The following is a 13,906-nucleotide window of genomic DNA, read 5'->3' as shown; positions in this document are numbered from 1 at the left end:
TTCGCAACCTTCTTTTTTTTTCAGTTTTATGTATTTTTATTAAACATAATTTACATATAGTAAAATACACAAATCTTAATGGTACAGCTTAAGAAATTGTTACCTATTATACATCCGTGTAATCACCAGATCCAGATATGGAACATCTTTATCACTCCAGAAAGTTTCCTCAGATTTGCATCCTTATTTTAAAGTAACAGTTAGTTTATCCCCCAACCCAAGCTGCAGATTATCCGAAAGCCAATATGTAAAAAATATATTTATTTTAAAAAGAAGTTTCTCAGGTTAAGAAGATGACTATCCTCCCAATCCCCACCTGTGGGGAACCCTGAGGGGTGCTGAGGGCCAAGTTTGAAAAATCATTCTTCCCCATGAAACCCCCGAACTGTGTGTACAATATTTATGTACATACATAAGCTGTATGTACAATGTTTATGTTCACATGTACGTTCTGAGAGTGGACAGAATTCTAGAGCTGAGCTGTCCAGTTCTGGAGCCACCTGTGGCCACCTGCGGCTATTTAAATGTAAATTAGTTAAGGTTAAATAAAAGTAAATGTTCAGTTCTTCAGTTGCCTTTGCTACATTTTGAGTGTTCAGTAGCCACGTGCGGCCACCGTGCTGGACCACACAGTGCAGATCAGTTCCATCATCACCGAAAGTTCTATTGGGTAGCAGTGGTCCAGAGATTTCATCAGCTTCCCAAAGGCATCCATGACCAGAAAATGTTAAGAGACACTAAGTCAAGCCAGTGAAACTTCATTTAAGGAGCCAGAAATTTCACTGGAGAGCCGAAAGCTCATCATTGTGACAGAGGCCACAGACAAGTCTGCCTTGAGCAATCTTTTTGCTCCAAAAATCCAACCCTAAAAGCTCTTAGAAGACACCAAGATTTTATGCTTTAGTGTCTATCTCGCCCCCTCTTTCTTAGAGAGGGACATTTGAATTCTAAAAATATTTGCCATGAGAAAGTGCTCTCAGCGTCCCAGATCCTCTGTGCCCAGCGCGAGGCACCATTTGAAGTAGGAAGACATCGCAGTGACCTTGTCCTTTGGTGTGTGGTCGTTCTAGGTGGGTGAGGCAGTCCTGGAAAACGCACGGCTCATGCTGCAGACGGAGAATATCCAGGCGGGCGCTGACGACTTTAAGGAGAGGTAACGCTCCACAGCCGAGGGGACAGTCCCTCCGTGCCCCAGACTCCTGGGCCACTCGGGTAATGCGGCCCCATGCACCCCAGCCTCGTGGAAGGCTGGGTGGGATAACAGCATCCCCAGGAGAATCCGGAGCCAAGAATATCTGGTTCAAACCCTCCTTGTAGACACAAGTAGGTCCCAAGGCCTCAGAGATTTTGCCAGTGTCACTTGGCTTAGAGCAGAGGTCTCAAAACCTAGTGTTCATGAGAATCACCTGAGGGACTGATAGAAAATGCAGATTGCTGTGCCCACCCTCAGAGTTTCAGATTCAATAGGCCTCAGGCGGGACCTAAAACTTACATTTCTACCCAGTTCCCAATGATGCTGATCCTGCTGGTACTGGGACCAAATTTTGAGAACTACTGGTTTGGAGCAATGCTTCTCAATCCTGGCTGCATATGAGAATTACCTGGGCACTTAAAACTGCCAGTGCACAAGCCCCACAGACATTAGTGGCGGTGGGTCCTGGCCTCTGTATTTTTAAAGTTCACCAGGCTTTCCTGATGTCCATCCAGCCTTGAGAACCACCTCTTTGGAGTCTAATAGTGTTTCCTATAATGTGGCTGATGAAGATCACTTTAAGTGGTATAAAGATAAACATTTTAATTTTAATAGTCATGTATTTACTTATTTATAAATTTATCTATTTATTTATTTATTTTTGGCTGCACTGGGTCTTTGTTGCTGCACACAGGCTTTCTCTAGTTGTGGTGAGCAGGGACTACTCTTTGTTGCAGTGCACGGGCTTCTCATTGTGGTGGCTTCTCTTGTTCCGGAGCACAGGCTCTAGGCACACGGGCTTCAATAGTTGTGGCACAAGGGCTCAGTAGTTGTGGCGCACGGGCTTAGTTGCTCTGCGGCATGTGGGATCTTCCCAGACGGGGAATCGAACCCGTGTCCCCTGCATCGGCAGGCAGACTCTCAACCACTACACCACCAGGGAAGCCCCATATATTTATTTTTATAGTTACCTTCTGTTTATGGCCCATGAAACTGTTTTTCTACTACAGTACTACCATTTATAGTGGCAATTTAAAAATTATTTAATATAAAGAGCTTTTAAAGTTTATTGATTTAATATTTACTCTTTAAGTACATGAATTTAAGGAACAACATAAAGTAAATAATGATACAGAAGATATACATTTAGTGCAAAATCGTGTAGGTGAGTGGGGTTTGCAAAACACTGGCCTAATGGAGAAGCAAAATGAAGATGCCTTTTTTATGGATGAACACAGCGATTTTGAGAATATTTTGAGGGGAAGGTATCCTGGGAGTTGAGCAAATGTGTGGATGATGGAATTGTTAGTCCCTAAATTAGCAAAGATGAAGAGGAAAGGCATATAGTTAGGAGTCTATGGGGAAGACCATGATCCCATGGCCATTCTTAGGAATAAGAAGGGTGTTGTGATGAAAAAGAGAATCTCCACCATCTCCTCAGATCCCCAGTCATTTCCTTTCTTTGAGACCAAGCTTCTCCACCCGCTAAAAGGCCTCCATTCACGCCACTCTGGAGTCAACCAGCCAGGGTTGCCATCTTGCTCAGCACTGGTAGCCAAGGTCAGAGGCGCACAAAGAAGTGCAGCCATCATCCTGCCACTGACAACTCTCTGCATGATTAAAGACAGATGCCAACTGGGACTTCCCTGGTGGTCCAGTGGTTAAGACTCCACACTCTCAATGCAGGGGGCCCAGGTTCGATCGCTGGTCAGGGAACTAGAGCCTGCATGCTGCAACTAAAAGATCTCGCATGCCACAACTAAAAAAGATCTTGCATGCTGCAACTAAAGATCCCATGTGCCACAACTAAGACCTGGCACAGCCAAATAGATAAATAAATATTAAGAAAAAAAAAAGATGCCAACAGACATCGAACTATTCACACTAAATTTAAGGTAGAATTTAATTAAGTGTGATTAAGGTAGCATCTGACTGAAATGTTTTTCACTCATTCATTCATTTATTCCTTTTGGCATGAATTCATTCATTCATTTGTTTATTCATTCATACATACCTTTGTCCTGCCATTCAACAGAGTAGAATGTAAACTCACCGAAAGCAGGGGCTTGGTCTATTTTGTGCCCCAGTGTATCACCAGCACCTAAAAGAGTGCCAGCACAAGATAGATACTAAAAAAATATTTATCAAATGAGTTAATGAATGAATTCAACAAATGTTTGAATGTCCGCTTTGTGCCAGGCTCCTTGCCAGGTGCTGGGAGTGAAGTGAATCAGGCATGGTTCCTGACCTCAGTGAGCCCACAGGTTAGTGGCAAAGACAGAGGGTGAACAGACAGTGATTACTGAGCAGATGTGCCATCACTGAGATGAGCCCAGATGAGGGGGCTCATTTAGCCTGGTTAGGGAGTGTTGACATGAGATGATGCCTGATTTGGGTCCTAAACTCATGTAGAAGTTGAACAGGCAGATAAAGTAGGCATGACTTTCCAGGCAGAGGGGACAGTGTGTGCAAAGGCAGGAGGACATTAGAAGACATGGTGCATTAGTGGAATCCCAAGCACCCCAGGATAACTGGGGCATATAGAGTGAATGAAGGGGAGACAGATCCTGGAGGACCACGCCAGCCATTCCAAAGGGCTTGAAATTATCTGAGAACAGAGGAGACCCATAGAAGGGGTTCGAGCAGTGGCTCATCATGACCAGATTTTAGCTTTAAAGGAAGCTTTGTAGGGTGGAGAGGACAGGCAGGCAAATGAGCAGGAAACAATGGGAGGGAAGGGTTTCGACTGATGGAGAGGCAAGGTCTGGATTGGGAAGTAAGTTGAGATCAGATTATTGAGGATGACACTTAAGGCACCTGAGCAGAGGAGTGACTCCATGTGGTTAAGGAGAGTCACTCTGGGGGCAATGCTGTGGGCCTGGGAAGACAACAGGAGGCGTAGTTCAGGGCCTGCCTGGGATGGTAGCAATGGGCAGACTTGAGGGGTGGGTTGAAGAACTAACCGGCTGGATTTGAAAATTATCTACATAGACAGCCTGAAAAGAGAAGGTTAAAGGTAAGTTCCAGACTTTGAACTTGGGTAATTTAGAAAGTGATTCTTTGAATGAAATAGAAAATTGGGGAGGGAACGCTTACCTAAAATTCAGGGTTTGACAATAAGTTTGGTTTTGAGGAAGCTGAGTAGAGCTGATGGTGGAGGAGCCAAGCAGAAATGATGGGACGCCATAGACAATGTTGTGTTAGAGTGGCCTGCAGGTCAAGGCAAGACGGCTCTGGGTGTCATGAGCACCCAGGGGTTCTAACCGAAGCACCATTCAAAATGGGGCAGTGAAAAAAAAGCTAAAAGTGTAAGAGCAGCCTTGGGGGATATCACAGAGTTATCCCTCAGAGGACTGCCAAGAAAACGGGCTGTAGGAGACCAGAACCTCCAGTCATGCTGAATGGATCATGTGCTGAAAGGGACTAGGCTCCCTGGAGAGGTGAGCAAAATAGGATTCCAGAGGCACGTGGGGGATTCTTCCAGCTTGGGTCATAAGAGACCAGTGGTTGAGAGTCCGCCTGCCGATGCAGGGGACACGGGTTTGTGCCCCAGTCCGGGAAGATCCCACATGCCGCGGAGCGGCTAGGCCCGTGAGCCATGTATGCTGAGCCTGCGCGTCGGAAGCCTGTGCTCCGCAACGGGAGAGGCCACAACAGTGAGAGGCCCGCGTACCGCCAAAAAAAAAAAAAAAATTAAAAAAAAAAAAGAGACTAATCCCCGTCATATGAGTGGGTTTCCATTTCAGCTGGAAGGATAGGACTTGTTTACAAAAGAACTAAATGTTAATAAGAACACAATCCTTCAAAAAGAATAAATTTTGGTAGAAAATCTAATTCCACATATAGAGCACAGAAAAACGCTTCAGAAACCAGCCCCCAAGTGCTGATTCAAATGTACAGGTCCAACTCTGAGGGAAGTCTCTGGTGGTATGCCACCACTGAGGACTCTGTCCTCAGTCCCTTCATTTACTATTTTTAACTGCAAGGTGCTTGAAAGCAGGCGTGGCAAAATGGCAGATGATAGAAAGCCAGTTGGGGTGGTGAAGAGTAGAATGACAGAATCACAATTCTGATCCCAATACATTGGAACAATGGACCAATGACATTGAAAGAGGATAAACATAAACTCCTATTCCTGGGTTCAAATACCAGTTGCACCCAGGAGGACAGGGAAATTGGGCTGAAAGTAGCTTTTGTGAAAAATGTTCAGGATGTCTACTTGGCAGAGACTCAATATTAGTTAGCAGCAAATACAGCTAATCAAAATGAAATGAACGAACATACAAACAAACAAACCCCACAATACAAATCTTAGAATCGGTGATGAATAGAATTAAAGGGTTTAAACAAAGGAGCAGACAGTCCCACAAGACCCTGAAGTAATCAGGTAACATCTGGAGTTTTGCATTTCATTCTCTGTATCACATTTTAAGAAGGACACAGACCAATTGGAGCATTTCAAGTCATTCCAAACATATATCTTAAACCTGCTGCTGCAAAAACAAAAATGAAAGGGTCATAGTCCCTGCCCTCGATAATGACGAATATGAAAACCCATTTGTATGAAATATGGAGGAAGGAAGTAGGAATGCTTAACCTGAGGACAAAAAGTCTTGCAGGGGTGTAGGGGATGGAGATGGGGGACAAGAGAGTGACATAAGAGAGTGTCTCCAAATATTTGTAGGACTGCCAGTGGAAGGATTAGACTGACTTTGTGTGTTCCAGTGGGTGGAACTCAGACTCTTTCAGGAATAGAGACGAGAGCTCTTGAAGGAAGCAATCTGCAATAGTTACAGCTGTCTAAAAATGGTATGATGGCCTTGGGAGATGATGAGGTCCCCGTTGCTGGAAGTATTGAAGCAGAGCCTGCATGATCACCTATCAAAAATGCCATCAGGGATTGTCATCAGGCAGGAGTTTGGATAGTTGAACAAGAAATTCCTTTAAAATTCTAAGACCTTGAGAGGCTTTCTGAAACGAGAGGTGTGAGATTTCTCCCTTCTGTGGATGGATGAAGGTAAGGTGTGAAATTTGGCTGAGTGGAAGGCCATGGAAGAAAGGAGTGCCACTGGGAGAAACTGCCAAAGATGTTGGGTGGTTGTTAGAAAAACAGCCCTGTGCAAACCAGAGATTGAAACAACGCAGAGGGGGCAGTTTCAGACTTGTGTCTGCGTGTATATGTGTGCCTGTGTGTTTCTGCATATTTCGTATGCAAATCCAGGTTTCTGGTTTCTCAAGAGAAGGGAATACCCCTTCCCACGCTGCAGTGATGGGGAGGGCTGGGCAGCAGCACCGTTTTAGGTGAAGCATGTGCTGTCCTACGCGTGTCAACCCCCACCTCTATGCTGTTGCCCAGACCTGGCCCTCATCCCTCATCTACATTCCCCACTTGGTCCCTGAAGGCATTTGGGTTTGCAGCCACGGTCCTGAAATTTTACCTGGACTTTGGGGGAGAGGAACCATGCACGTTCTTCATTTGGGGATCACCAGCACACAGCCTGGGACTTAGCAGATTCTCAGTAATGTTCGTTAAAGGATCCCCAGGTGAAAAGGATGACAGATCAGCATAATGATGACAACACTGGTCCCCTTACCTGGATCTGACCTCTTGCAGAAGCTTTCCCTAGAGCTCTGTGCTTCCAGTGCCCCATGAGGATGGCACCTAATTAATCCCTGTGCCCTGTTATCAGAAGTTGGCTGCAATCGCTTTCATTTTAATAAATCAACAGGCAGCAATTGCATTAACAGTGTCCTCAAACCCATTGGAACAGTGACTTTTAACATTCATTGCTCAAGTATCCCATAATTGGTCTGTTGGTCACATTTATAATCTGATTATTTTTCTTTGGGGTCACCCAGCTCTGCTGATTGAGTTCCTTTACCTACAGATATGAAAATGAGCAGCCGTTTCGAAAGGCGGCGGAAGAGGAAATTAACTCTCTGTATAAAGTCATTGATGAAGCGAATTCGACAAAAAAGGATCTGGAGAGTCAAATAGAAAGCCTGAAAGAAGAACTTGGCTTTCTGTCAAGGAGCTATGAAGAGGTAGGTGGGGGCCCTCACCTGTCGGGCTGAGCTTCACAACACAGGTGACGCTCCGCGTCACTTGCCCAGGGCTGCAGGCAAAATGCCAGTAAAATATTCCCAACTTCTTGTAATGGGTGAGGTTACCCTGAGTTTTAAACTCAAATGGCTTCAGGGACCAGGCCGGTACATAAATGGGGAGGCAGCAGGTCCAAGCAGTAGTGAGTGATGGAACGTGTGTTGAATTGGAGGGAGCATCCCCTAAGCTTTCTAGTTCAGATTTTTTTTTCAACACTGTACTGGACAAACAAAATAACTCCGAGAGTAGACCCAGGCTGTGGTTTAGTCACAATCAATGAAATTAGGTCAGATCGTTGAGTGACAGGACTGAAGGGAATCGCCTGTGGTGATGTCGTCCAGTGTCCTGCAGACCTGCAGTGATTCTAAACAACCTCACACCGGTCAAGATCCAAACAGTGCTTGCAGTTGGAAAAAGTCAAAACCCATTTAACCATGTTCACATTGGGAAGCTCCTTCTTTTGTCCAACTGTAAGCTAACCAGGAATCAATAAGCCCACTTCCTCCTGTCCTCAGCTCCATAGTTTGTCACCACTCTCCAAAGGTAACGCTTTAAAAACTCTGCAGTTATCTTTAAATCTCTTTCCGCCTCCTCTGACTTTATGAAATTCATAAATTTCATCTTGTTGTTATTGCTTACTCTGTGTTGTTATTTTGTTATTTATTTATTTTTATCTTTGCTTTGGGTGGGCATGGGTTTGTGAAGAGTAGCCTAAGAAATGCATCCTGGGGAAAAGAGAATATAGCGCCCATGCTGGGAAGAGGACCAGGGACTTTGCCTGTCTTTGTGAAGCTCCACGTTTGGCAGCAGCAAAATGAGAAGCAAAGTATTGCCCACAGAGCTGGGCTTCAGCTGGCTAGAATTCTGTGTCTTTTCTTTCTCCTCTGGAACTCACTGAGGTATATGTTGTCATTTTCAGGATGTGAAAATGCTATACAAACAGCTGGCAGGGTCTGAGCTGGAACAATTGGATGTTCCCATTGGCACTGGGCTGGATGACATCCTTGAGACGATCAGAATTCACTGGGAGAGAGATGTCGAAAAGAAGTGGGCGGAAGCGGGAGCCTTGCTCCAAGCTAAGGTAAGAGGCAGGACCAGCATTCTCACTCTGCCCTCTGCAGAAGGAGGCCAAGCAAAGATGAGTAGCAGCCAACATGCAAAAGAAGAAAAGCAACAATTTCAATCTCGTTAGACAGAAAAGAAATGCAATTTAAAACAAAGCTTTTTGTTTACCTGTCTAAATGCAGAAAAAGTTTAAAATGGTAATACTCAGTGCTGGCAAGCATGTGGAAATGTGGGTGCTCTCCTGAGTTGTTGGGGAGCACAAACCCATGTGACATCTTTGAGGAAGGGATTTGATGACATGTACCAAGAATCATAAAATGCTCCTGCTTACCACTTGAATAATCTAGACCCCATCCTAAAGATATAACTGAAAATACAGATAAAGTGTACATCCAGATATACCCACTGAAGCCTTCATTATTATAAGGGTGAAAAAAATTGGGAAGAAAACTGGATAAATATTTAATAACAGGAGAAAGACTAAGCCACAGCCTAACCATGCAATAAAATATCAGGCAGTTATTAGAAATGGTATTTATGAAGCATTTAGAGCAATATGGGAACTGCTCAGGCAATAAGGTAAAATAGGGAGAAAAAAGAGAGTACAGATTGGTATGTACCAGGGGTCAGCAAACTTGTTCTGTAAAGGACAAGATAGTAAATATTGAGGCTTCCTGGACAAGATGGTCTCTGTTGCAATACTCAGCTCTGCCACTGTGGTGTGAAAGCTGCTGTGGACAGAAGGTAACCAGTGAGCATGGCTGTGTTCCAATAAAACTTTATTTACAGAAACAGGAGGTGGGCTGGATCTGACCTTCGGGCTGCAGTTGCCAACCCCTGCTATACACAGTAGGTAAAGCATTCAAACAAAGAAACTAGGCATCAAGAAAAGGTCAGAACACAGTTTCTTGTATTTCAATTATACCTTAATAAAGCTGTGAAGAAAAGGTCTCCCTTAAAAAAAACATCAGAAAGAAAACTCTAAACTGTAAAAGTATTAGCATTAGCAGTGGTTATCTTTAAGTGTGGGACCCATTTCATGTCGTGATGTTTTTTCTTTCTTGTTTCCGAGTTTTTCTTAAGTTTTTTTTAAAGTAGTATGAATTATATTCATGGAGGGAAAGCATCTTTTATTAAACCTCATAAATAAGAAAGGAATTAACCAGAAAATAGAATGCACAGGGTTTGTTCTTCCCTTCCCCTTCTCCCACCCATTCATGATTCTGGAATTCTGAGGCAGAGGATTGAAAGAGCAGAAGAGGAAGGAAAGCATGAAGGAAGTGGGAAAAATAAAGTAGAATTTGAAAGAAGGCAAGAGGGCTGCTCCTGACTTCTCAGTGCCCATTGAGTGGGTCTCAATCCTGACTGCACAACAAAATTATTTCGGTGCACTTTCAAAGACACCCAGGCCCAAGACCAATTAAATCAGAAGGAGGAGAGGGACTTCATGGTTTTTAAGCTCACTGATGATTCTAATACACAGTAAAGTTTGGGAACCACAAGAGTTGATAAAAACTCCCAAAAGAAAACCGGGAGGACCTTTTCTGCTCTTTCTTCTCCCAGCCCTCCTCAACCCCTGCCCCCCAAGTATCAACAGGAAACTTCCCCGCAGGGTCTTCACAAGTCTGGATCCCCCAATGTTCTCCAGCCCGGAAAACATCTTCCACTCCCCAATTCTCCACCCCTTATCCCTTTTCAAAAGCTCTTCTTTCTAACCTTCAAATCCTTGGGCCAGGTCACTACAAACAATTTCCACGGTAAATAGTGCCTAGTCACTCCATGAAATACAGCCCCCATAACCAGTGAGAGGCAAAACCACACAAAGAGAAAGTGAAACCAAAGCAGATATATGGTTTGGGTCCATTGCTTCTTAGGGGACTCATGAATATTTATAATTAATGACCTTAGAGACCATCAACCCCACTCCCTCATTTTAGAGGTGAGGAAACTGAGACCCAGAGAGGGCAGTTGATGTTCTGAATTTGCACAGCTGGTTGGAACACCACAGTTCAGCTCTCCTGGCTCTTGATCCAGGGATTTTTTTTCTCTGCATTAGGCTGTTGGCTCTGCCTCCAAAGCTAAATCACAGTGGCCCAGGAATTTGCAGACTTGTTTCCGTCCCAACCCTCCTGGGGTCTACACCACACCATAGTGATTATCTCTTTGGGAAAGGGTGGAGGAGTATGGTAATTAACAGAAATTAATCCTGCATAGTGTGAAAAAGAAAAAAAAACTTCATTATTATTCACCCCTCACCCTCTTGAGAATCATCACCAGCCCAACAGTCATTCAAACATTAATTCTGAACAGATTCATTAGTGTGTTTTTTAATAGAGTAATCTGAAAGCTATGTCTCAGAGAAAACAGACAGTACTTGTTTCAGTTTGGCCGATGCTCCCTGGGCCTCTTGCAGAGAGGCGGAGCTCAGAAAATATTTGCAGAATGAGTGAATTCCTCTAATCATCAACAGAGATCAGAACTGACAGCCAGAAGTCCTCCAATAAATAGTTTTGTCAATTGCCGTCATGCCCTCGGGGGCTGACTTTTGTCCAGCCTGAACATCTCTTGTAGGTTTCTTGGCTGCAAAGCACAAATGTGAAACGGTTTAGCACACACTGCTTTCTAAACATTCTGCAGAGAGAATACAGACATGTATTTAATTACCTCTCAGCTTGGAGAGGCTAAAAATTAATTGACATTAATTTGTCTTCATTTAAGTTCCTCCAGAAACTGATGCTGAGACAAATATTGAAGTGTAGGTGGTTTCTTTGGAAGTTGCGGGAAGCAGAGAAGCAAACAAACAAAGAACACTGTTATCCAACCAGCTCCCACTGGGGGAGACTGGAGCATCCCCATGGGGGCCTGGGGAACAGTGCAGAATACAGGAGAGGAGAGAGGCGAGGAAGCTGGGGCAGTAATACCCTCTCCCCTCAGTCATCTGCCGTCTGCTAGCGGAGTGACCTTTCAAAGACTTCAGAGAGAGCTCCCAGGGAGAGGTACGGAATCTGACAGAGAGAAGGAAGCTGGGGAGAACTAACATGTAGTGGCCCAAGGAGTCAAGGTGGATGCCATCAGCATCTGCTATCACTTTCCTGCCAACTCTTTTTATTCCTTAATCGGTAAAAGCTTATAACACCAGGTTCTCTCCAGCCACGGTGTTATAGATGTCGGGAACCTCAGTGGTCCAGTCTTTGGAGCTTCTCAGGTTGCATGATTCAGTGACTGGGGGATCACAGTGGTCCAGAGAATTTCCAGAGTGTTTTAAAGTCTGGCCCTTCCTTTTCTGTTTGATGTGGTTACCCAACTCAGGGTATTTGGGGATACTTCGAGAACCTCCAACAGCATGCCATACCACCCTCCACACCTCCTCCTGGCTAGCCATGGAACACACTTCCCAGTGTGCAACTGACAGACCTTAAAAAGGCCACCTTGGGGAATACTGAAGGGTCACTATTATTCACCTGTTTCCTGGATTCATGTGCTGAGACATTTCCACTCTGTAGAGCGACAAACAAAAGAGAGAGTCCTGAGTGCAAGTATTCTGTACACTGACGTTGGCTAGATTAAGATTTCTCAGTGCCCTTCTTTCCTAAAACTTGCGGAACTTACGGATACATCGAAATCATCTGTCAGTCATTGTTACAAGACCTAGAATTAAAAAATAAAACTGATAACCATGTGAGGCCATTTGTGCTGGCTAGACCTCTGACATCCTTTCTGCTCATTCAATTCTCACAACAGCCTCAAAAGCAGGAACTCTTGTTATTCCCATTTCACAGATGTGTTTTCTGCTACCAGGAAGGAAGAAAGGGAGGGAAGGAAGGAGGAGAGAGAGCCAGGAGCTTCTAGTTTCCCTGCAGCCAGGCTGTTTCTACTAAGTTTTTCTTTCACAAATGCAAACATTTCAAGCATCATATCATCAACAGGAAAATGAAGTTCCAGGTAGCCAAAAAGACACTTTCAAAAATATTATGCAGGGCTTCCCTGGTGGCGCAGTGGTTGAGAGTCCGCCTGCCGATTCAGGGGACGCGGGTACGTGCCCCGGTCTGGGAGGATACCACATGCTGCGGAGCGGCTGGGCCCGTGAGCCATGGCCGCTGAGCCTGCGCGTCCAGAGCCTGTGCTCCGCAACGGGAGAGGCCACAACAGTGAGAGGCCCGCGTACCGAAAAAAAAAAAAATTATGCAGTTATAGTCTTTCATGTCCATGTCAGTCCATCACGATACATATAATCCCATGTTTCTTCCAACTGACCTTTTCCTTACAGTGTGCAGTCCTCCTGGAAACGGGGCCACCCTGAAGGCTAAGGGCTCCCAAAGTTTCAGAATTAGGCTGCTTAGGGTTCAAAAGGTTGACCTACCCCACTTCAGTTTTCCCTTGATGGGATTGGAGGCCCTCCCCTCAATTCCCAGAAGCCAAATCTCTGTCCCTTGTTCACTGCAGCTGGGTGACGTGCACAGTAACCAAAGGCTTATTCAATCACCAGCGTGAGCTGGAGGGGGGTGGGTGGCAGCTCCTATGAGTCCCTCGGGGCCAGGAACTCCACAACAAGTAGATTGCTCCATGCTCCCTGCCCTGACAGTAGGTCACACTTGCGTCAGATCAGTTTAAGGTATTTGTGGTCAGAAACTTTATCTGAGCTATAACCATCATGCCTCAAACAGTCAGGATGACAGATTGTGGAGATGGTTAAGAATGAAGAGAGGTGAAGAGGTGGAAATGAATTGCGAGGTTTCCGGTTATTGATAGAGCTGCAGGAGGCACCAGACAGTGCCCTCTAATGGAAATCTCTGCAGTGATGGGGCTGTTCTGTAATCTGTGCAGAGTGCAGTGTGGCAGCTCAGCCACGTGTGGTTACTGAGTGCTTGAAATGTGCCTGATACACCTGAGAAACTGAATTCTTAATGTTATTTAATGTTTATGACTTCTTACATAAATATCTACATGTGTCTAGTGGCTACCATACTGGACAGCATAGGTCTAGATCTACCCATGAGAGACTAGAAGACTTGGGTAACATGTCACCATGTCATCCGTATTCGCAAACAATAACTTGCTCTGTGAGGGCAAGTATTTTATACAGGCTGCTGTGTCTATGGCTTTTCTTTGCTTGCTTTTACCAAGAAGATTCAGTATTTTCTAGGATATATGAAATTAGATTAAATGGATTTCTGGCACTCAACTGTCCCTTGCTCTAGGCTCCAAGACAGCCTAATATGGTCCTGCCATGATAGCCAATTGGGAGAGTTCCTTTGAGAGAACAGAACGCTGAGAGCATCTGTAATCTAGGGGTCCCTGTGTGCTGATGAGTTGGCTATAATCTCAATGGCTCTTCTGTGAAATAAGCACTGGCTTATTCCTCCTGGTGCGCTCACAGCAAGCACTGAAGATGAGTCACCTAGCATTTCTAAACCTCAAAATACGTCACAGAGCGAGTTTTGCAAAAGGGCCCCAGCTTGCTTTTATTTCTTTTTTTATTTATGCATTTTAATATCTAATACCTTCACTTGGTTCAAAATTCAAAATGATATACAGTGAAAAGTGTC

At 44.6% G+C, this 13,906-nt stretch overlaps 1 protein-coding gene across 1 annotated transcript in view; it reads left to right on the top strand.

Annotated features, from left to right (window-relative positions):
* The window catches only part of BFSP2 (beaded filament structural protein 2), a 69,329-nt gene that overhangs the window by 38,011 nt on the left and 17,412 nt on the right, over window positions 1-13,906 (top strand). The window contains exons 2-4 of the mRNA XM_060149185.1: window positions 1,071-1,153; window positions 7,081-7,237; window positions 8,215-8,376. Of these exons, the coding sequence (XP_060005168.1) occupies window positions 1,071-1,153; window positions 7,081-7,237; window positions 8,215-8,376 (402 nt within the window). The remainder of the gene's footprint in view (window positions 1-1,070; window positions 1,154-7,080; window positions 7,238-8,214; window positions 8,377-13,906) is intronic.

This window comes from Lagenorhynchus albirostris, chromosome 5, assembly GCF_949774975.1.
Source record: "Lagenorhynchus albirostris chromosome 5, mLagAlb1.1, whole genome shotgun sequence".
In the NCBI taxonomy this organism is placed as follows: Eukaryota; Metazoa; Chordata; class Mammalia; order Artiodactyla; family Delphinidae; genus Lagenorhynchus; species Lagenorhynchus albirostris.
Note: the sequence above shows the minus strand (reverse complement) of the source record. Positions and strands in the feature narration are given on the sequence as shown.